Genomic DNA, 22,238 nt, shown 5'->3' with positions numbered 1-22,238 from the left:
ATGTGGCTCTTAATTTGCTTGTCGAAGTGCTCACATGTGTCCAAATTCAAGCCAACGCAGCCGAGGACGTTGTGGCTGCAGCACCGTCCGACTCCCTCCGCTGCCCTCCGGAGGAAGAGACAGTCGACCGGGGTCAAGTCACCTGCCTTCCTGCTCTCTTCTTCCGGGCCCGTCGTGTCAGTCTTGCCCTGCAGTCCTCTCAGAGGTCTCTCCATACTCCGTTCACACACACCGACAGGCCGACCAGTCACACACACACCTGTTGCCTTTGCCACCTCGTCAGCCGCCTCTACACCCACACCAGCCGGATCAGTGAAGACCCAGACGGACGCGGAGAGCGACCACACGCCGACCACGGTCCCCCTGGATGATGTGAAAAGGATTTGGCAACTTGCTCACCCGGAGAGATGGAGACTAGCAGGTAAATTGTGTGTATACTGAGAACCCCTTTGCACTTACCTGTCTCCTTTCCCCACCATGTCCGTGACAAAATAAGGTCTATCCATCCACAGCACATCTCCAGTAACTATTTATTCACCAATGTAAGGTCTATTGCCTTTAGATGTATCCCTGATAAGATCATCACAAAGGGTCTCCAAATGGTAAATTCTGTTTTTCCCCATTGTAGGACAAATATATATATTAGCCCCTGTAGGGTTTAAATGTTACATGTACTGTAGTCAGTCCAATAAGATTGTGGAGCTTTAATCTAGTGTGCAGATACTCTCCATTGTTTGCCTTCAATTGATCTGTTTTCTTGTACCTCAGCGAAATATTAGAGGGAACCTTCTGCAGCATCATTTTCCAATACCATGCACAAGGAAGGTTTTGACTAAATTCACACAGGAAAAACTTAATTATTTCTGCTTGTTCCAGCTGGTCTTATATATACAAGCAGTTGTTTAATATGTTTAACTAAGTTATTATCACTGCCGTATTAGATCAAAGTAAAACATTTAGGTGACGTGTAGACTTTGTACTTTTGACATTTGGATGCATATAGCCATGTTTTCTTCGTTTTTCTTATCATTCACAACAGTCACTACACTGTAGCATTTTCAAGCCTCCCTCCCAAATGTGTCTTAAGTAACTGTGAGTGGCATTGTCTTATCTTGCCTTGTTCGGAGACTGACTGTCCCAGATTTGAATCTGGGGCATTGAGCCAAATTGTATTAATCACCTGGCAATGGCTGTTCTGCTACTCTCAGCTGTTCACGATGGTCATTTCCAGAGCTCTTTTAAAGTACTTTTAAGCTTTGAAAAACAATTGAGATTGTTTTTCATCAGGTGTTGCTGGAATAACCCCTTCAAAATATGATGCTAAAACATCCTTTCATAGATGGTAGGCCTGGGTTTTGCTTTCCTCAATCATTTGTTTGAATGAATGTTTTATTTTTTCTGTCTTTTCCTGTATCCACATCAGCTGCTTTGGGGTTCCTAACGGTCTCCAGTGCAGTAACCATGTCAGCGCCATTCCTCCTGGGTAAAGTGATTGACACCATTTACACTACTGGAACAGACACAGAGACAATGACCGCCTCCCTGACATCATTATGTATCATGCTGACGGGAGTGTTCCTGTGTGGTGGGGCAGCCAATGCTGCCAGAGTCTACCTCATGCAGATCTCAGGTGAGATGAAGAAACACAGGCATCATATACACAGAAATAATCACATCATTGTACACACAGCCAGCACTAAACACAAACTCACTGATGTCTGCGTCAATGACCAGAATGAGAGGAATCTACATGTAGCCCTTCATCTTTGCTTTTCCTGTGCAGTAAATTATAGGAAACAATAATGTCAGTGTTTTTATATTTTTGTACTAAATATTCTAAAAGACTGGGAAATATGTTCATAAGAGTTTTGTTTTCCTCTTATTTCTGTGTGTTAAATATAATATGAAGCTAGAGCTGAGAGATGGTTCGTTTTGTTTTGCATGTAAACTAGAATCAGGGTGAATCACTAGCCTGACTAAAAAAATAAAAGCACCTCTGAAGCTCATTAACTAACACGACCTATCTTGTTTGTTTAATCTGGATACGAGCAGCAACAAGTTGTGGCTGTAATTATTTGTTAGTGGCCAGCCACATTAACTTCTTGGAAACCTTATGGAGGCAACATGCATGTTTATGTAAAGATTACAATTACAGGATGTTAATTAGTAAGTGAGCTATAGAGATGGAGGTTGGGTTTATTGTTACCTTTGGACAAAGTCCAGCAAGCTGTTTTCACCCATTTCCAGTCTTTGAGATAAAGACTGCCTGCTGGCTCGATCGCTCTTCTTATCTAACTCTTTTTATCACATTTTCTACAGAATGACAAATATAATGACAAATGCCCATCTCAAGTTTACAAAGCCAAAAGTAATGTGTTCAAATGTTTCATTAAATATTTGTAACTATCCACATTTGTCAAGGTGTAACCAACAATACTATTTTTATTTTGAATGAAAAACTGCCTGGAACGATGAATCGCTCACAAAAGATGGAATTGATTAATTTTGTGATGATTAACTGAAAGTCTCATTGCAACAGTCTCTTATCTCTATCTTCATCACTAAAGTCATTTTTTCTTCTCTCTTTAGGCCAACAGATTGTTCGTAATCTCCGAATTGGCGTCTTCTCTTCCATCCTCAGGCAGGAAGTGGCATTTTTTGACAGGAATAGGACCGGCGAGCTCATCAACCGCCTCTCTGCTGACACAGCCGTGATGGGCCGCTCCATCACTGACAACCTGTCCGATGGACTGAGAGCCGTCGCCCAGGCAGCTGCTGGCGTCAGTATGATGGTGAGTACGTCCATCAGAGTGGTCCGCTGTGGTTGCTCAGAATAGGTTTAAATGAGGACTCAACAGGTTTCCTTCAGGATACATTTATGAATGAAATACGTTTGTGAAACACTCACAGTCAGTCTGCTTTTAATGGCACCAGTAAGTAAGTAAGTAAGTAAGTAACAATGTGTGTGTGTGCTGTGAGCTGTGTTTTGCAATGCAGTACAAGGAAGTAGTTGGGATTTTCTTTGAATCCTTTGTCTGCTCTTTCCATTATGTTCGAGCTGGTATGTGAGCTGCAATTTCCTGTAAACAGGTTTACGATATCAGTGAGGAGTAGATTCTGTTGAATGACTGCCGCACCCGGAGCAACAAAGCAGTGCGTGTGTGGAGATGGTCACTTATATTCAGCATAGATGAACAGACACTTAAGATGGTACTAATTCTCAGAGCTATTCAAATAAATTACGCTTATCTGACTACATCTGTCACCAGTCTCAACCTTTAATGCCTAATTTTCTTCATGGATCAGAGAGTGGCTGACCCACTTTAACTTCTTTTAACTTCTTTCTTTAACTGTATTTTCTAAAACAGAAAATTATAAAACAAAATGCATGCTCAAGAAAATCTGTCTTTTTTAAAATGATTTATTGGTGTAATGAACATAAAAATGGATGAAGTCATTGATGTAATTACTGTCATTTGGTGTCAACATTCTTTTGTCTTCCTCCTCCCTCCCTCCCTCCTTTCTTTGCTACCATTTTATTTCCATTAACTGCTGTTTTTTACTTCTCTCTTTGCTCTCCATAGTTCTACGTCTCTCCCAGTCTTGCGAGCTTTGTGTTGCTGATTGTTCCTCCTGTGGCCGGTCTGGCTGTAGTCTATGGCCGATACCTTCGCTCCATCTCAAAAAGCACACAGGACGCACTCGCTCAGACCACACAGGTAGAGCGCACAAACACGCACAAATAAACACGTCAAATGGTTTGAACGTTGTGTAGTACTTTTTCCGATATTTATTTGTTTCAAAATCGCATTTTTGGTGTTAAGGTGCATGAAGACATTATTTGAGGATGTGGTTATTAAAACAAGGAAGCTGTAACAACACGATTGCAGATTTTCATGTCAATAAAGCCAGTGTCTTTGCCTTTATATGATTTTAATGAAGCTCTATACTGAAACTGCCAGTTTATATGATTGGTTAGTGAAGCCATCCTGATATAAACACTGCACTGCTTGTGGTAGCTTAATTAAATCTGCAGATGGGATACATTTGCTATGTTGATAATCTGTTTGCATGTGTGTAGTTGGCAGAGGAGCGTATCAGCAACATGCGGACGGTCAGGGCTTTTGGTAAAGAGCTGTCAGAAGTCAACACATACACACAGAAGACAGACCTGGTCCTCAGCCTGGCCAAGAAGGAGGCTGTACTACGAGCGGGCTTCTTTGGAGTGGTAAGTGTGTGTGTGTGTGTGTGTGTGTGTGTGTGTGTGTGTGTGTGTGTGTGTGCGTGTGCGTGTTTTCTCCTGTCAGTGAAGCAAACCAAACCCACAGTTAGGAAACCAAACATTGCACAGATGCTTCTGCTTTTTGCCCCTGTTTTGTCACATCACCACAGTACCTGACATCGCGATATATGTCACTATACTCAATCCTCCGTACAGGTTCAGTGTAATTCTCCCTCCATCTCCAACTCCTCGGCAGTTTCTCTCTATTTGAAATGTTATCAAGTAAATAATGTACTCCATGCTCGATGAAGTGTAGTTTAGATATTATCAAGAGCAGGTTTCTGAATGGGCTGTAATCAGTATAATCAGTACTGTGTTAGGGAGTAGCAGTGATGCCAGATGTTATGGTAATCAAATAACCATGGGTGTGTGTTTCAGACTGGTCTCAGTGGTAACATCATGATCCTGGCAGTGCTGTACAAAGGAGGCCTTATGATGGCCTGCCAGCACATGACGGTGGGAGAGCTCTCGTCGTTCCTCATGTACACCTTCTGGGTGGGCATCAGCATTGCAGGTACTATACACATACATGCATGTGCTCTTTCCTAGTATATGAATCTCCTTATCTGTACTCTTTACATCTGTGCTGTGTGTGGGTCCGAGACGGCTAATGTCTCTGTGTTTTTCTGCTTGACATGTAGGTCTGAGTTCATTCTACTCTGAGCTGATGAAGGGGTTTGGAGCAGGAACCAGATTGTGGGAGCTGCTGGACAGAAAGCCTGAGTTTCCCCTAAATGGTCAATACACACACGCACACCACACACATACACTCACACTCTCTCACACAAAGAGAAGACTATTACCTCACTACTTCAGTTGGTACCAATGTTGTCCTTCAAACTCATCATTATCATTCTTGGAACTATATGTATCCAGAAAATAATAATGTTTTTTTTTTGTGCATGACAGGGAACTCAAAGTTCTTTCTTGATGTATATTCACTGTCAGCTGTTTTATGTAACTAACTATACAGTCTCAATGCTTGCAAAACATTACGAGGTCAAATAAAGTTGTTGTTTTCTGCCCAGTTGGTTAACTATGTAAGATGTTGTAAATAAATAGGACAGTTTTTTGTTTTATTTCCTTGTTCATTTATTTTATTTCCCCTTATTTATTCTACTAAAACCAATCAAACAGTTAATCTAAATAGTGGTTCTATCTTTGTGTCCCTCTCCACAGAAGGCCTTGTGCTTCCTCCAGACCAGCTGAAGGGTCGGTTGGAGTTCTCTGATGTCTCCTTTGCCTATCCGACCCGTAACAAGGCTCCTATTTTCCAGAACCTCAGTCTGTTGGTCCCAGCTGGTACCATCATGGCTGTGGTGGGACCTAGTGGCTCTGGAAAATCAACCCTGGTCTCCCTGCTGCTCCGGCTGTATGACCCTGAAGCGGGTGAGAGCGAGCTTGTTCTGTCTAATACTTAATCAGGCACTAACGTAAAAGTATAAGCCTCTGTCAGATGGCTGTCTTACCTCCAATAATTAACTCTTTTCTGCAGGTATCATCACTATAGATGGTCATGACATCAGAGATCTGAATCCCTATTGGCTCAGGAGTCACATAGGAACTGTCAGCCAGGTAATGAATTCATCTTTCACTTGTTTATGTTCCTGTACGTCACATAGTACACACATAGTCTGAGCAGACATTCAATATTGCCTGTGAACCTTTGAGTGAAGATTGTCTTCCCACCTCTCTCCCAGGAGCCAGTGCTGTTTTCTTGCTCTATAAGAGATAATATTGCATACGGCGCAGTGGACCCAAACGCTGTGACCACAGAGGACATCTACAGAGCAGCCAGAGTGGCCAACGCCTTTAATTTCATCCAGGCTTTTCCTCAGGGCTTTGGCACTGTAGTGGGGGAGAAAGGAGTGCTACTGTCAGGTGAGGAACAGAGGCAGAGACACGACAGAGTTGTGTTCACAAAATCTACGAAACTGTGGAAGCAAGAAAGCAGGGCTGATGATACTAAGGGTGATACTTGTTTTATATGAACCGGTCTATTTAGGCATAGTCTGTACACGTTTAACTTGTGTGTTTGTTTCTCAGGTGGGCAGAAGCAGAGGATAGCAATAGCCAGAGCTCTGCTCAAGGTTAGTGCAACAACATGGTCGTTTACAGTTTATCCACATCAGCACATAACATTTGGGATCTGTTGTAACCTGGACTGGCTTTTCCTGTCATTGCTCACAGACTGTTTTCATCAGTGTCTAATCATTATATTCAATGAACCACAAATTACTTTAAAATGTCAAGTGGAACCAGGATCTACACTTGAGTCCCAGTTTTCTTTATTTCTGTGAAACCTGATTCAGTTTGTATCACACTATTTGTGTTCTCTCTCCACAGAATCCTAAAATCCTGTTGTTAGACGAGGCTACAAGGTGAGAGACTGAGACTAAAGAGTGGTTGATCATTGGCTAACAAAACAGCTTTACTTTTTCTGTCTTGACCCTTTTGGCCTTTATTAACTCTTATGCACAGCGCTATGCCGTGATTTTTTTTTTTGTTGATAACACTGCCTTTTCTTGTTGAAGAAAACCCTAAATATCCATCTTTCGTTAGTGCACTGGATGCTGAGAATGAGTTCCTGGTCCAGGAGGCCTTGGAGCGTCTGATGGAAGGTAGACGTCTCTGTCTTCATTTCAGGATAAAGCTTCAATACTGGTGCATTGATATGCCACTCTTTGTTTCTCTTGACTTATTGTTTTTCCTGCCCTTCTCACCCAATCAACAGGGAGGACAGTCGTAATCATCGCTCACCGTCTGTCCACCATCCAGAATGCGAACGCCGTTGCTGTACTGGACCAGCGGCGTATTGCCGAGTGTGGGCAGCACACTGAGCTGCTAGGCAACAGGCAAGGGCTGTTCAGAAAACTGATGGAGAAACAGGCGTTTCTACAAGATGACCAGCAACGAGCACTTCGCTGAGAGCCCAGGGAGTAAAGGCGAGTGGATGAGGAAGATATCAGAACGGTAGGTCAGTGCCTGGGACGAAGTGCCTTTGCTCCAGAAGGGTGGCAGCAGAGGGGAAAGAAGAAGACCTAGAGATGGATTCAAGTTGAAAGAAAGCAGAGCTTTCTACAGGACTACAGACGAATACTAGAGAAGGAGGAGAATGTAAAACCACTGAGAAACATTAAAGGGATTTTCTTAAATGCTGCAAATGTTTTCTCTCCGAAGTGACTATTCAGCACAACATAGAGAGCCATTTGGACATGAAACGGCCCTAAAAACTGAAACATGGATGGAGAGTTCATAGAGATGCTTTATTTTTAAATAACTAATTCCACACTGAAAATCAAGGTGTGAATGAGAGTGAAAAGGAGAAATTATGAAAATACACACAGGAAGCTCATAGCCTTCATGTCATTTTGTTAAACCACTGTCACTACCATAGGTTTGGGAAAAAGCCCAAACCCTGTTTTAAATTGTGAATGCATACCATAGTTAGTTAATTACTTTTCTTTTCTGTAGTCTATTATCATTTCATGATTTTCAGAACCAAACCAAAAAACAGTCCAGTGTCATGTATACAAAACTGCTAAATGTGTATTTGTGTCTACGTAATATTGATTTTTAAAACTTCAAGCTGACATGCAGAGCCTTTTTGCAGTCCTTCTTTACATTTTGAAACAAGCCAAATGAAGCAGCTATTAGTGTTGTTGTAAAACAGGACTACACACTAAGGACATAATTAATGTATGCACATTTGCCATGAACAATATTAGTAATCCTGACAGTCACAGCTGAGGTGCTACACATTACAACATTATTTCTTATTATTATAAGGATTTGGTCTCAGTTAAAAATATTTCTATGGGATGGGTTTGCCTCGTGGCCTCTTTTCTGGTAGATTCTGCTGCTCTCGGGAGGAGGGTGCAGGAGACAAGTCATGAAAGTCAGAGGTAGTCTTTTATCTTGTCTTGTAATCCCTCTATAAATGGTGTAAAAAGCATCATTACAACGTCCTGACTAAAACCACATACATGTTAGCCACAGCACTGGTGAGCCAGCTAAATGGTATAGAGCCCTGAGAGGGCCTGACTCAGGAGTAAGTATTTGCATGTGAAAAGCCCTCTTCACTGCTCGGGGGACTCTGGAGCAGAGTCTTAACCCAACATGCAAATAAGCTTATCTTGACTTTAAACCGTGGACCGGATTGTTTTTAGAACTGCTTGTGAGAAACAACTAGAAGAAAAGCTCTCAGCAACAACATTGATACACAGCACAGGTTACATGTTTACAAGTGATCACATAACATTTAAGTCGGGTCTTTATCCAAAACTACGTTTCCTATATTTGTATTGTCTATTTCTAAAACAGAGGTCAGATAGTATGTTGGAGGAGCTTTCTGTCACATTAGATCTAATTATTGCAAAAACTGTATATTAATACATTATTCAAACAATATTTTTCTAGAAGACTAGTTTTTCTTTACCCATTCAACAAAAAAATGATGATTGCAAACCTGTGTGCAATTCTCTGAGACTTTTTATTTGTACGTTTTTAAAAGGGTTAATTATTGGGAATGTAACTCTTCATTCAGCGTGACAGCAGTGACTCACAGAGACTCAAAAACCGTGGATTGCGGCCTGTTACAGAAATCTAAATTACTCACTCTACTCTATTTAAAAAAAGAGATTAATGAATACAACATTGGTTGTTGGCCCTATGAATGCCTATAATGTTGTCCATGTAACATAGTAATCACTTGCTGGTTGTATACATTTAGAGGTTTTATGAATTTTTTTGCAGTGTATAGACTGTGTGGCAGCAACATGTGAGCTCTCTCTCTCAGTTAACTGACTTCATTATGGAAAGTTTGTATGTTCTTTGTTTTCGTTTTTGCTTCTTGTTATTTTCACCAAAAGACACAAGTCACAACAGATTTGCATTTTCTCACAATATGTACATCTTCATTTCAAAGTTAAATTTAATTTTAATATGATGCCTTGAACGTCTCATGTCCAGACTTGTGTTGTGCTTCCTGTGTGAAAGAACATTGGGGATATTACCAAACCCTGCCCATTCAAATTCAATAGAAATAATTCTAATGTAATGTAATAATTTGTAAAAGGTCTCCTCACCTCTCACTCTGTAAAGTAAACACTGAAAGTGTGTGCATTAATGATGGATCCATGTCATAAATAATAGGACCTAAATGATTTATTTTTTATTTTTGTGTTTGCTAAATTATTATACTTGTAAAGGTAAATAAAGTGAGATATTAATAGTTCTTATTTGTGGGAAGAATTCTTAAATGGATGTTTGTTTGTTTGTTTGTTGTTAAGCTGTTGAGTTCTTACATCGGAACATATTCAAATTAGTTATAAAATGTGGAATTTTGTTTAGTTTGTTTTTAATTAGTGAAGTTTCAAGGGGTTGCGCAGATCCATATTATATTTTAATTTGTATATTTTTAAAAGATCACCAGTACCCTAGAGAAACACAAAGAATGATATGAAGAGGAGACACACTTATGCCCCATCTTCTGCTAACTGTACATTGTATTTCCTAGCTTGCACCACATCGCATTTCCTAATTCAACTGGACATTTTCATTCAATATCCACTGTAACAGTGTGTTCTTGTCTCACAAGTTAACATGTGGTGTGCCAGTACTGTCAGTAGGTGGTGCTGTTGCTTTATACAAGTGTTCACTGCTCACTGCAGGTTAGTGGGATCAATGTTCATTCAATCCATCATACCAAAATAAAACGTCCTGGTAATGAGTGGTGTGTATTCAGCTGCTGCAGGTTGTGCTAACAGTGTTGGGAGCTTCTCATGCAAGTAGACTCTCCACATTGTCCCATCTGCTGGCAGATAGACGAGTCCTGGCAAAGCACTAAATGAATGCAAGCAATTGATTTATCTTTGCTTCTAAGTGATTGTTGCTCTTTTGGGGTAGGTTAAGATTATATCAAGATCAATTGAGTAAACTTCAATTAACCAATTTAGTTGGATTGGGATAAACCGGTATGATGGAAATGAGATTTCAAAACAGTAGAGGCATAAAAGAGAATAATACATGCTGTAATGTACTCCTAAAAATATTTAAACTGAATTAAACTCTCCCTTTAGACATGGTCATTCTGGACCTTTTGGTAACGGTATATATGGTGTAGGACTTTTGATCTTGGCTCTAAAGATTATTCTCACTATATTCCTTCAGACACTGTGATTTCTCTCTGTGATCAGTATATTTGTCTCTTCATTCTTAAATCTCCTTAAAACTAAACAGAGGCAACAGTTGTTCCTGTTCTGCAGAGGACAGTTCCGCTGGCTCATGCAGCTCACCAGGTGTTGCTCAGCCTTGCAAGGGTTTCCAATTCCAGCTCCATGTGCTGCAGCTCCCTTCACTGTTCACTGAATCTGGCCCTGGCTATTTGAAGAACTCCAGGAACTGAGGTTCTGGCCCTTTTCCGCCTTACATAACAAAAAAAGAAGATAATTGATTTGCTTGTCGCTTGAAAAACATGACATAAAGCCTTATACTGCCATAAGTTGGTAAAATATAAATATAAAAATAACACATACATTTAAAAAAAATCTTAAGTACTGCATTTCTGTTGAGCTCAACCATAATACTATCGTGGTTGGTTGGAGACCATGCAGCAGTTTAATGCTTAATGTGTCTCATAAAGCACATTAAGTATTATTTTATATCAAATTGACTGTCAATATCAGACATCCCACCACTTTAAAACAAGTTGCACTTCACAGACACAATAGTATCTTGTTTTTTGGCCGATATTCTCACTGATCAGCGGTCATCATTCTCCCAGTTCTGCCTCTGTCGTGAAATACTGCTGCCTCTTGTTTTATCTTGAGGCAGAAACCAAGCACCTTCATATTACATTAAAATTACTATTTCACTTCAGGAAACTATTGGACAAATAGACACCGGAGGAGATGAGGAGTCTTGTTTACCCTCATCAGGAGCATAGAAAGCAGTGCATACTCAGCAAGAAGCTGATTTGCGCAGCACATCACAAACAAAATGAGGCTGAACAGGAAGCAGAATTAAACTACATGAGATCAAATCACAAAAGATGTACTACTTATTCAAGGATATGTTCACAAACTGTAAAAGAAAAAAAAGAAGATCTCTCACTGAAGTACTTTTACCTGTCTATTTACAATATCCTCAGAATCAGTATCCCCAAACTTTCTTCACTGTATCACCTGAGATAGAAAACTAATCTCCAACACGCCTCCTGTGTGTTCTGTACTGTACATGCACCGCGGTAGCCTCTGTCGTTGAGCACACTGCCACACTTAAAAAGGTATGGACACTTGTGTACAGCAAATGTATTGGTTCCAGCAACTGAATGCCGAGGCTTGTGCTATTCTTACCCTTTCTCTGTCACTATGACCCCCGGTGCTCTCATGAGAGAGACAGAGTGTGTGTTGACTGAAATACAAATCTAACTGAGTAGGTAGAAACGTGGAAGACTGAGCATGCGCTAACTGAGCATGCGCTAAAAGGGAGAGAAGTGGAAAGGTAGAGACCTTTCCACTTCTCTCCCTTTTCTTTTACTTGCCAAAATACTGACATGTGACTCCTATCAGACACTATCAAGAACAAACTATACTTCTAAAAAACACTAAGAAATACACTGTTTGTCCAAAGTTTCTCCTTCAGCTGGCTGGTTGACAAACCAAACAATTTTTTTATCCCACCTGCTGCACACACCCTTTCACCTCCCTCTTTGTCCTCCCCCCTAGTAGACTTTCCAGGAGACTCCCTGGACTCTCCTCCCCCTCGGCCCCTCTGACCTCCCCTCCCCTCCCCTCCGTCTCCCACTGCCTGACAACTGCCATCCCCCTTACATTTTAGGCGTTTCACAGGCCCTCGGGTCCGAAATGGCTCACAACAAGTGCATAAAAGTAGCTCTACCTTGCTCTGCCGCCCCTCCACTCCCTGACGCCCTCCCACCACACACACACACACACACACACACACACACACACACACACACACACACACACACAAAACACACTCAAAAACACACACACGCACCACAGAAGCAATATTCTCTGAAAACTTGCAGAGCCAATTAAGGCAACTTTTCGTTACAACTAACAATTCCTGCTAATTAAATAAGAACGGGAAGCAGAAAAGATTAACTTTCTTTGCCTATTAGTAACTTTTCTCTCCAGGTTAAAGCCATGAAAGGTTACGTGTTAACATTTATCTGCTCCCACATAAAGCCAGCTTTAGGTTATGACTTGAGAGCAAAATAATAAGGCACGTGTTTAAACCAACAATTACGAGAAGCACTTTTTTAATGCTTGCCTCCATGTAGAACATTTCACTTTATGTGACAAAAATGTTTTTAAAAAAAGCTATGTTTTTTTTTTAACATCTCTTGTTATGCACATGAAGCTCTCTCTGTCCTCTCTGCTTCTGCTGTGTTCATTTACCTAATTTCCTCTCTATTTCTTTAGATGTGTCCCTGTCATTTTCTCCTTGACACCGTTCCTCTGTCATTCCTCATTTCCTTTGAGTGTATTATAAGCTCCTTTGCACCCCCTCTTCCACTCCTTGTTATGTCTCATGCCAGAAAACACACACAAACATACATGTGCGTGTATGTACACACACTCCATTTCTCACTCACACACACACACACACACACACACACACACACACACACACACACACACACACACACATGAGAATTAGCTCCCCCCTCCTCCAATAGAGTTATAATTAATCCAACTGCTCCAGTGACAGAGCAGAGTAGCCCCTGCAGATACGGTTTCAGCTGTTGGGTGTTTCGGGGGTTCTCTCCTTATTTATTCAATAAGACTGTGTGAACCTGTGTGAATATCAGACCACGTGATCTGCAGAATAGCACAGTTTGAATTAAACCAATTGTTTAAAGTAGAGCATACTTAAGAAAAGGGATTACAGTTTACAATCTCTTAATGTGGAAGAACAAGATCGTATGCACACTCAACAATAATCTTTGTCTTTTTTTCTTCTTAGCATAACAGGCTAAATAAATACAAATGCACCTACAATCTATAAATGCAAAAAGGCCTTCGGTTTTCTGTGCCATATTGGGCTCAACTTCATGCAAGTTAATCAAGCTGCAGCATTTAATGCAATCAATTACAAATAGTCTACTTGAATTGTTATTATTACTGAACTTTCATGAATGATGAATCAGCACATATTAACTGTTTACACACCAAATCTTAAATCTCAGCTTTGATCAAATGACTTGTGTCCACTTGTATTGATCCCCATAAAGTGAATTGAACTCTTAATTGGCACTTCCGGCTGCAGCGCCGTTGGTTGACCTGTCAGTCAGTAGATCGGTCTCTGGCTCTCACTCTGGTCTAAATCTGTTCAGATGAGGGCAGCATTTTCCCATTTTAAGGCTGGATGAGGCCTATAGCAGCAAATCTACAACCCTGGTTGGTAACAACTGGCGTCTCCCCGAGAAATCCCTCACTGAACCGCGCGCTCCTTTTACGGCCCTCGAGGTGGGACCGCGAGGCTCGATGGGAGGTCAAAGCGACAGTTCCATATATGGCGCGCGCTCTCTTCTCGTCGGGGACGCGCAGCGTCAGTCCGGACCCTCTCCTCAAACCGATGGATGGAGCGCCCTCCGCCTCCGCGCCGGACCCCACCCACTCCTCGCCCTCGGCCTGTCAGCATCCTAATATGGCAGAGGGCCGGGGTCGGGTCCAGTGCTGAGGTCTGTGAATGGTGGAGGTTGGGTATATAAGGGTGGACCGGCAGCAAGGAAGATTGTAGCTGGTTCAGCAATAGCACTGGTTGAGTCTTTCTCTCCGAGCCGCAGACACACTCCCAAGGTAAGACCCTGCTCGAACTCCTGAAGCCTCCCATCCAGGTTGGGACACAAGACTATAGGCAATAACCAGAACAGTTATGGAGCATACTGGAGCAGTTAGGCAGGACTGCCAGGGACAGGACGCCTAGGACCAGATACCACTGGAGCCGACATGGGCAACTACACTGGAGGATAGGATTGACTGTAGCAGAGCTTGATGCTGAAGAAGGGACATTTTTGTAATTAGTATCGGCTGAGCAGTATAATATAAATACGGTGCTGGGCAGGAGAAGCTCTAATCTGAAGTGTCCTTGCTGGGATTTTTTTTACAGATAAATGAATAGATAGATAGATAACGTCGACTGACGGGTTGGCTTCAGCATCTTCTGGTGCAACACTGAATCCTGAGAAGGTGCTAATGCAGCAAGACGCGATGCACCTTCAGACCAATTAAAAAGCCAGGATGGCTGACAATGAGAAAAGAGAGAATGCTTAGAATTACCTGAACTTTAGCACACGTTTGATCTTTTATTTTGCTTCAGGGACATTTGGAATAATATAGATATAAAGGACAGAGTATTAGTCGATACACATTCAGAAACATGTCTGAAGGACAACAAATAGAGGTTACAAATTGTTTACTTGTAACGTGATTTTTATACTGTCGTATACGCCATGTGTAATGGCCTGCTGTCAGTGTGCTATGGAAACGTTTAGAGCAAGGCATGGGTCTGACCATGTTCATTCTCCAGTAAATGTTCGTTATAAGTATATTATTGTTTTTGTTTCTAAATATTAGACACCTGGTGTGAGCATGTAGGCAACGAAAAACGAGTAAACCAAAACATAAGTTTGAGATTAATTTCAGTCCCACATCATGTTTCACCACGTGGATTTTATTTAGCGATCTAAACTCTTTTTCTTCCCCCTCCTCTCTTACAGAATCCAACATGTGTGACGACGAGGAAACTACCGCCCTTGTGTGCGACAACGGCTCCGGTCTTGTAAAGGCTGGCTTCGCCGGAGATGATGCCCCCAGGGCCGTGTTCCCCTCCATCGTCGGCCGCCCCCGTCACCAGGTAAACGGCAGAGAAAATCCTCATATATAATGACAGGAGAGACTAACTGGAAGTATGCTCACTGTTTGTTGGTTACGCAAAACAAATACTGGAATAATATATAGTATAATAATCATTTTTTCATATGGTCAATATATATATATATATATATATATATATATATATATATATATATATATATATATATATATATATAGTACACCTTTCTTCCAATATAGAAAAACAATCTTATATTTTACAGAAAAAAAATTACACTCTTACAGGCAGTTATACATTCGTTTGACTATAGACTCCAGAAGTGAATCATTAATTTAGCTGACATTTTGATATTTTAGTGTTAGAATTTAGTTATTTTGTGCAGTTAGATAATATTAGGCGTGGTATTATGTTTCGTGAGCCGTGTAAATGTGGCTCCTTTTACCACCAGCAATGTGGCCTTTGACTTTTTGAGACTAAATTAGTCACAATTGTTCTGACAGTCACACAATTGCTCTCTGTCTGTCCCTGTGGTCCACGCTGTTATTCGGCACATTCGCGCAATGGTCAACGTGCCTTTTGCGTCACACAGTAAAGACTTTAATCTTACCAGAAGAAGGTCATACCTCTGTTTGGATAATTTGACGTAACCTTTCCATTATCTTACCCTCTCCTCCTCTTTCAGGGTGTCATGGTCGGTATGGGTCAGAAGGACTCCTACGTCGGCGACGAGGCCCAGAGCAAGAGGGGTATCCTGACTCTGAAGTACCCCATCGAGCATGGTATCATTACCAACTGGGACGACATGGAGAAGATCTGGCACCACACCTTCTACAACGAGCTGAGAGTGGCACCCGAGGAGCACCCCACCCTGCTCACTGAAGCCCCCCTGAATCCCAAGGCTAACAGAGAGAAGATGACCCAGATCATGTTTGAGACCTTCAACGTCCCCGCCATGTATGTGGCCATCCAGGCTGTGCTGTCCCTGTACGCTTCCGGCCGTACCACCGGTAAGACTGACAACGAGAAACGGCACAGATTCACATGCATAGTACAATATAGAATATACAATGCAACTGATTTATCTAACTGATACAATTACAATTGCAACACATAATATGGTGCCCATTTTGCGCACAACTTTTACGCACAGTCTGCCAGCCTTTATGGGACTGTTTATGCTCTTTTATAGCCCATATGACATATACACTCAGTGTGCATTTGTATATTATCATTCAAGCACCCACTTAAGGCACACTTATACGCTCAAACCTAAATAGTTTGTGGACATTTGCTTCGCTTGGACTCTACTAAACTCTCACCTTGCCTCTCCCCAGGTATTGTGCTGGATGCTGGTGATGGTGTGACCCACAACGTCCCAGTCTATGAGGGTTACGCCCTGCCCCACGCCATCATGCGTCTGGACCTGGCTGGTCGCGATCTGACCGACTACCTGATGAAGATCCTGACTGAGCGTGGCTACTCTTTCGTGACCACCGGTGAGGAACTCGGCCTGCTCCAAAATCAAAGCACCTGAAAGAAGGAAGCAACTCTTAGGCAGACAAAGTGGAATCTAAATGATTATCAAACTTTCATTTTTTATTTGACCAGCAGTTTTTCTTTAGCAACACATAGTGTACAGAGTGCCCGAAAATGCTGAAAATTATGCATTTTATTTTGAATTATTAAAGTAAATTAACAGACTCGGTGAAAACGGGATGTCTTTAAGAAAAACAAACAATTCGCTTTCCAGCTTTCGTAACTTTCGTAGATCAGCCCACTTAATTACGCACACGGTGTCTGTGTTTCGTTTGTAACTCCGGACAAACTCTCATTAACTTGTCCCCCAACAGCTGAGCGTGAGATCGTGCGTGACATCAAGGAGAAGCTTTGCTATGTGGCTCTGGACTTCGAGAACGAGATGGCCACCGCTGCCTCCTCCTCCTCTCTGGAAAAGAGCTACGAGCTTCCCGACGGTCAGGTCATCACCATCGGAAACGAGAGGTTCCGTTGCCCAGAGACCCTCTTCCAGCCTTCCTTCATTGGTACGTGAGATAGTTCTTTATGTATTCTCTCATTACGCACCGCAGATATTGTGCCAAACGAGACACTCCCCCTCCGCTTAACACTTGTACTTCTCATCTGACCAGGTATGGAGTCTGCTGGTATCCATGAGACCGCCTACAACAGCATCATGAAGTGCGACATTGACATCCGTAAGGATCTGTACGCCAACAATGTGCTCTCCGGTGGTACCACCATGTACCCTGGTATTGCTGACCGTATGCAGAAGGAGATCACCGCTCTGGCTCCCAGCACCATGAAGATCAAGGTACATATTATGACAGCAAAAACATTACCGTTTATCCCCAAATTGAAATATTTTAAATGAATGATTATGCATGACAAATGTGAAGCGCTGGCTCTTTACTTATCCATTTTGTCTCCCTCTCTCTCCTCCAGATCATTGCCCCTCCCGAGAGGAAGTACTCCGTCTGGATCGGTGGCTCCATCCTGGCTTCCCTGTCCACCTTCCAGCAGATGTGGATCTCCAAGCAGGAGTACGACGAGGCCGGCCCCAGCATTGTCCACAGGAAGTGCTTCTAAATCCTCCATCTTCATCTCCAGCTTCTCCATTATTTACACCACCAGCTATTTGGAGATCAAGCGAGAAGGAGGATCGACCTCTGCGACACAGCAACACTCTGCTGTCAATGGACTTTCTGTCTGCGCTGTTGACATTCATATGCATTTTTTATTCTTTTAAAATGTGCATATTGTTTAGCTGTTTGTTGTCAGTGTTGCACGGAAAACGCCTGTGAAAATCCACCACTGAACTATGCATCCACCCAAAAAGAAAACTTTAATAAAAAAGAATAACAACATGTTGCCCAATACATGTGAATGTAAGTGTATATACATATTGATAATTTATTAAAGTCCATTATTTGGTATTTATGACCCTGGCCTTGTTTTTCTATTAGAGGGAGGGTAGTGGGAGAGGGTGAAAAACAAAAGCTTTGGGGAAATAGAAATACTGGAATGTGGACAATTTAACAAGGTATTCAAAAATTAAGTCTGCCCTCAAAACTAAGAACATTTTCTTAATTTGGGGAAGTGACCAAAAGCATCATAACAATTAAATCCGGGAGAGGCTTAATTGGCTTAAGCACAAGTGCACTTGACACACTCTACCCCATAAACCAATCAGCTAAACAGGTGCCAGGGGAAGTCCAAAGAGGTCGATAGTTGGTCGGGTGAGAAGGAGGGAGGGTGTCTTTCTCTGCCCCATCAGCCACTGCATGGCTGGGGGCTTCTGGCGACAGTGGTAGTGAAAGGTGACGCCTGAAAGGTCCGACAGTCGGAGTTTGACTTGCCAGGAATGTGCCAGGGCAGCAGCAGCAGCTCCGCCTTAGACCGCGGATCAGTAGCATGGGACACCCGACACCCGGCTCTGAATCCCGTTGAGCTGTCTGCCCTGCAGGACCATACGAGCACCTCCGGCTGCCAGACCTTCTTTAGGCAAGACCGGACCCGCAGTCCTTCCCTTATATGCATATAAGCTCAGCAGGTTGTGGGGTTCGGGTCTGGCCTTAAAGCACAGTGGAGTATGATGGGCGCCCACCGCCCTGTGCCCGCATCATTGATATTAACCTAGCATCAAGCCTATAACACCCGTATTATATTTCTTAACCTCTTGACTACAAATCGAAATGCCTATATACATGAGCATTAAGCGGCAAAGTAAAGCACTGTGTAGCCCAATTTAAGAAGCAATAAGTTACTCAATTAAGCTCTGGAACTGTGGCTTGAGTCTAAATACAATAAAACGAATCGTCTTTTCATCATATTTTACCATCTAATATAACCAATTATCAGCTAATTCGTTCATAAACGCCCCAACCACATTCCTGACATCCTGGTCCGGGCCACCTGTTGCGGGTGTGTTTGGCTTTTTAAAAACGTCCTGAAGTGGGCGGAGCTAAGAGACGCAGCCCAGATTACAGCAGCGCCGCGAACGCCATCTGTTCTGCTTTGCTTCCATGAAACTCGAGTCCAGTGTGAGTATATTTACTGTCCACACATTTAGACTCTTACCGCTCTGAATGTCTGCTGTCAAGCCGTGCACTGTTGCAGACGGGGGGGGTGGGAGGGGGAGAGGAGGAGGGGGGGGGGGGGGGGGGGGGGTATTACGTTTGGCCTATTATCTGCAAGCGCTGATATGCGATTATTGGTGCTGTATATTGATGAGCTCACATCAATAATTAACAGGGACACATCTGTTATGATGACGGATAACGGAGAGCAACTTGCACCTCGTTTAACCAATATATTCACACCCTGTTACGGTGTTGTGGTTGATGTCATACAATCTATGACGACGTTTTTATGTGCTCATTTTTAAAGCCTGTGGATACGACAACGTCGTATTTCAATAACTCGAATACGCAAATACAGTTTCAGTGATTTGTAGCACAACCGACTGTAACGCCTGACGAGTTTTCATATAACGGTTACGGTGGGCTGAATCTGCAACAGTCGTTTAGATCACCGCAGCCAATCAGAGGAGGAGACGACCTCTACGTCATTGCTTTTAATAATTTCGGCTGTTAAAGTTGTGACGGCGATTTTAATTCCAGCCGATTTCAACAGTGCAGCGCCGACTGAGTTGACATAACATACGTCCACGTTATTAATATTAACTTCCTCAAAACTAGACCTGTGTGGCCAGCCTCGGCTCGAAGAGGAAGTAGGCGGGTCTGGTAGCCGGGGGAAGCTTCCAGCTGCTCCGCCATTGGCTTCCACTGTCTAAACACCACGGTTTAAACGTCTGGCGGTGACGCGGATCCTCAAAGACCTGCGGACGCTGAAAACGCCGTAGCTGGTTTTTGCGAATGCGTTGTTTCGGCGTATAACACATTGTTTCTCCACATGTAGTATAATAGTGAACACCTCGTAGACATGTTATGCGTGTAAAGCAATAGTGTTTCATGAAAGTGGAGAATTGTACAGCTTTGCGGTCTGTTGATGGCTTTCAGCTCAAGATGTTGACCAAGAGGATGCGCTCGGAGTACATGAAGAAATTTAAAGACCCCAAATGGGAGACCTACACTAAATGTTACGAGGAGATGCTAAAGTACAGGCTGACACGCAGGCTGCTGGAGCACACACACAACCCCTGGTTCTGGAGTGGCTCTGACAGCGATTCAGACTCTGGAGGAAGGAGCCCCCCTCCTCCCAGTAAGAACCAGGTCCAGCCTGAGACCAGCAGAGAGGTTGAGCTGGAGGAGTGTGAGGGGGCGAGGATGGACCAACAGCAGGAGCAGCTGAGCAGAGCCCCTGGGTCTGTATCCAGGCTTCCCCATACACAGGGGGACAACGTGTCAGCAGTCCATGGTAATCATGAGCTGCCATATGTGTGATTTAAGGACTGCAACATATTGGGATGTTTACAAGCTGCTCTTCTATAACATATGGCATTTACTCCTCTCAGGCTCACCGCTTAAAGGTGCCAGAGAGACAGAAGTACCGGAGGAGAGAGAGAAGCAGACTCACAGCCAAGGCCGAGGTAATTTAAAGTATAAAAGCACTGTCTTTGATTAGTGTGCATTCGTCAGTGCCTTGAGGTGGAGTCAGAACCATTGTCAACAAGAGAGAGAGAGAAGAAAACATAGATGTGATGAGTAGTAGGGTGATGACAGAGAGGCTGACTTCCGCCATGTGGAGAGGAAAAGCATCAATCATCAATGATTTATGCGCTTTTTGTGGACACAACTAAACTCGGCAAACCTCAAAATGACACGTCAAATATAGACGACCCTCCATTCAGCACCTGCAACAAACAACCAAGAAAACCACACCGACAGGGACACCTAGTGCAGGATGGGCGTCATAGCTGATCAAAATAAACAACACTACGTTCATGGGATTTATTACAAACCTATGAAAGGTCATGGAAGTTTCAAATGCTTCAAAGTTTCAAATGCTCCCTTTTTATATAGAGATGTAGAAAAGTTGTGCTATTAATATTACTAACATCACGTTGTTAAACAAGTAACATACAATATATCAAATTGGGTGAGCAGAGTGATCCAGGACAGCCTCACTATTCATTCATAAATCTTGACAGAGAATGTATCTCTGTATTGCTTTGTTTCTTGCAGATGATCTTTCTCCAAGGAATTTACTGTCTATACATTTTAATTCACCAGTTTTATCATGTGTTTTTGTGCTGCTTTGACCTGTTTGTCATTTGTAGAGAGAGACACTGGAGGAACCAGACCACAACAGAGTAAACCCTCCAAATCCTCAAAGCAAATATGGCGCTCCCAGCGGGTCAGGCCTGCACCAACACAGCAGCCCATCGACGACAGCAAGGACAGCAGACATCCTTTTGCTCTGTACGGTTCAGGAGAGAAGGACGCAGACATGGCAAGCAGGAAGACACACAACGTCGGCCCTGCTGCTTCTACTACTGAGGTACTCTTTCTTTCTGTGGAGCTACAGGTGGCAACCTGTGTTGTGACGACAGGAAGTGACAGGTTTATCTTGACGTTTATTCTCCCGGTAGATCCATGAGTCTGCTCTACGTGCTAAGATCAGGCGGGAGGTGGAGCATCAGATGCAGACCCAGAAGACTGAACGCCGGAGAGCCAAGTCTGCCGATCTGGACAAGGCCAGAGAGTTGGTTGAACCAGAATTCAACCCCTGGCTCACTGAGTACATGCGCTGCTTCTCTGCTCGCTCACGATAGGAAAAAAAAAAACACACACACACACACACATAAAATACTTACATCAGGGTGATTCCAGACAAAAATACAAAATTAAAGCCATTATTGCCTATGACCACTAAAGTTTAAATACCCACAGCCGTAGAATAGTACGGAAGCGCATTGCATTCACTCATAATTACTCATAATTACGAGATCTTTTCTCGTAATTACGACATCCTGATCTTGTAATTACGACATCCTGACCTGATTATGAAAGGTGCCATACTGGCCACTGTATGGCATGTATGCGTGCAGGCGTCTGTATGCATGTATGTGTAAAGGCGTCTTCTTAGACGGTTCTGTTGCCTTAGCTACTCC

At 42.8% G+C, this 22,238-nt stretch overlaps 3 protein-coding genes across 3 annotated transcripts; all 3 read left to right on the top strand.

Annotated features, from left to right (window-relative positions):
- On the top strand, window positions 1-7,566 carry abcb10 (ATP-binding cassette, sub-family B (MDR/TAP), member 10; the record flags this gene model as incomplete). Its single annotated transcript, XM_079217552.1, has 14 exons — window positions 1-421; window positions 1,424-1,630; window positions 2,590-2,792; window positions 3,585-3,719; window positions 4,082-4,228; window positions 4,661-4,796; window positions 4,924-5,019; window positions 5,462-5,671; window positions 5,778-5,857; window positions 5,983-6,163; window positions 6,329-6,372; window positions 6,629-6,663; window positions 6,845-6,903; window positions 7,017-7,566. The coding sequence occupies 14 exons, from the start codon at window positions 1-3 to the stop codon at window positions 7,208-7,210; spliced, it is 2,148 nt and encodes a 715-aa protein (XP_079073678.1). The 3' UTR covers window positions 7,211-7,566.
- A 6,403-nt stretch (window positions 7,567-13,969) lies between these two features.
- acta1b (actin alpha 1, skeletal muscle b) lies at window positions 13,970-18,099 on the top strand. The gene is made up of 7 exons (XM_079216877.1): window positions 13,970-14,112; window positions 15,033-15,169; window positions 15,831-16,155; window positions 16,483-16,644; window positions 16,999-17,190; window positions 17,296-17,477; window positions 17,609-18,099. Exons 2-7 carry the CDS (start codon window positions 15,041-15,043, stop codon window positions 17,750-17,752), a joined length of 1,134 nt encoding a protein of 377 aa, XP_079073003.1. The 5' UTR covers window positions 13,970-14,112; window positions 15,033-15,040; the 3' UTR covers window positions 17,753-18,099.
- Window positions 18,100-20,190: 2,091 nt separating this feature from the next.
- Window positions 20,191-21,899, top strand: ccsapb (centriole, cilia and spindle-associated protein b; the record flags this gene model as incomplete). The annotated part of the gene is made up of 4 exons (XM_079216590.1): window positions 20,191-20,542; window positions 20,640-20,714; window positions 21,405-21,625; window positions 21,717-21,899. 4 exons carry the CDS (start codon window positions 20,191-20,193, stop codon window positions 21,897-21,899), a joined length of 831 nt encoding a protein of 276 aa, XP_079072716.1.
- Between the last annotated feature and the right edge of the window lie 339 nt (window positions 21,900-22,238).

Source organism: Taurulus bubalis (assembly GCF_910589615.1).
Source record: "Taurulus bubalis genome assembly, chromosome: 4".
Classification (NCBI taxonomy): Eukaryota; Metazoa; Chordata; class Actinopteri; order Perciformes; family Cottidae; genus Taurulus; species Taurulus bubalis.
Note: the sequence above shows the minus strand (reverse complement) of the source record. Positions and strands in the feature narration are given on the sequence as shown.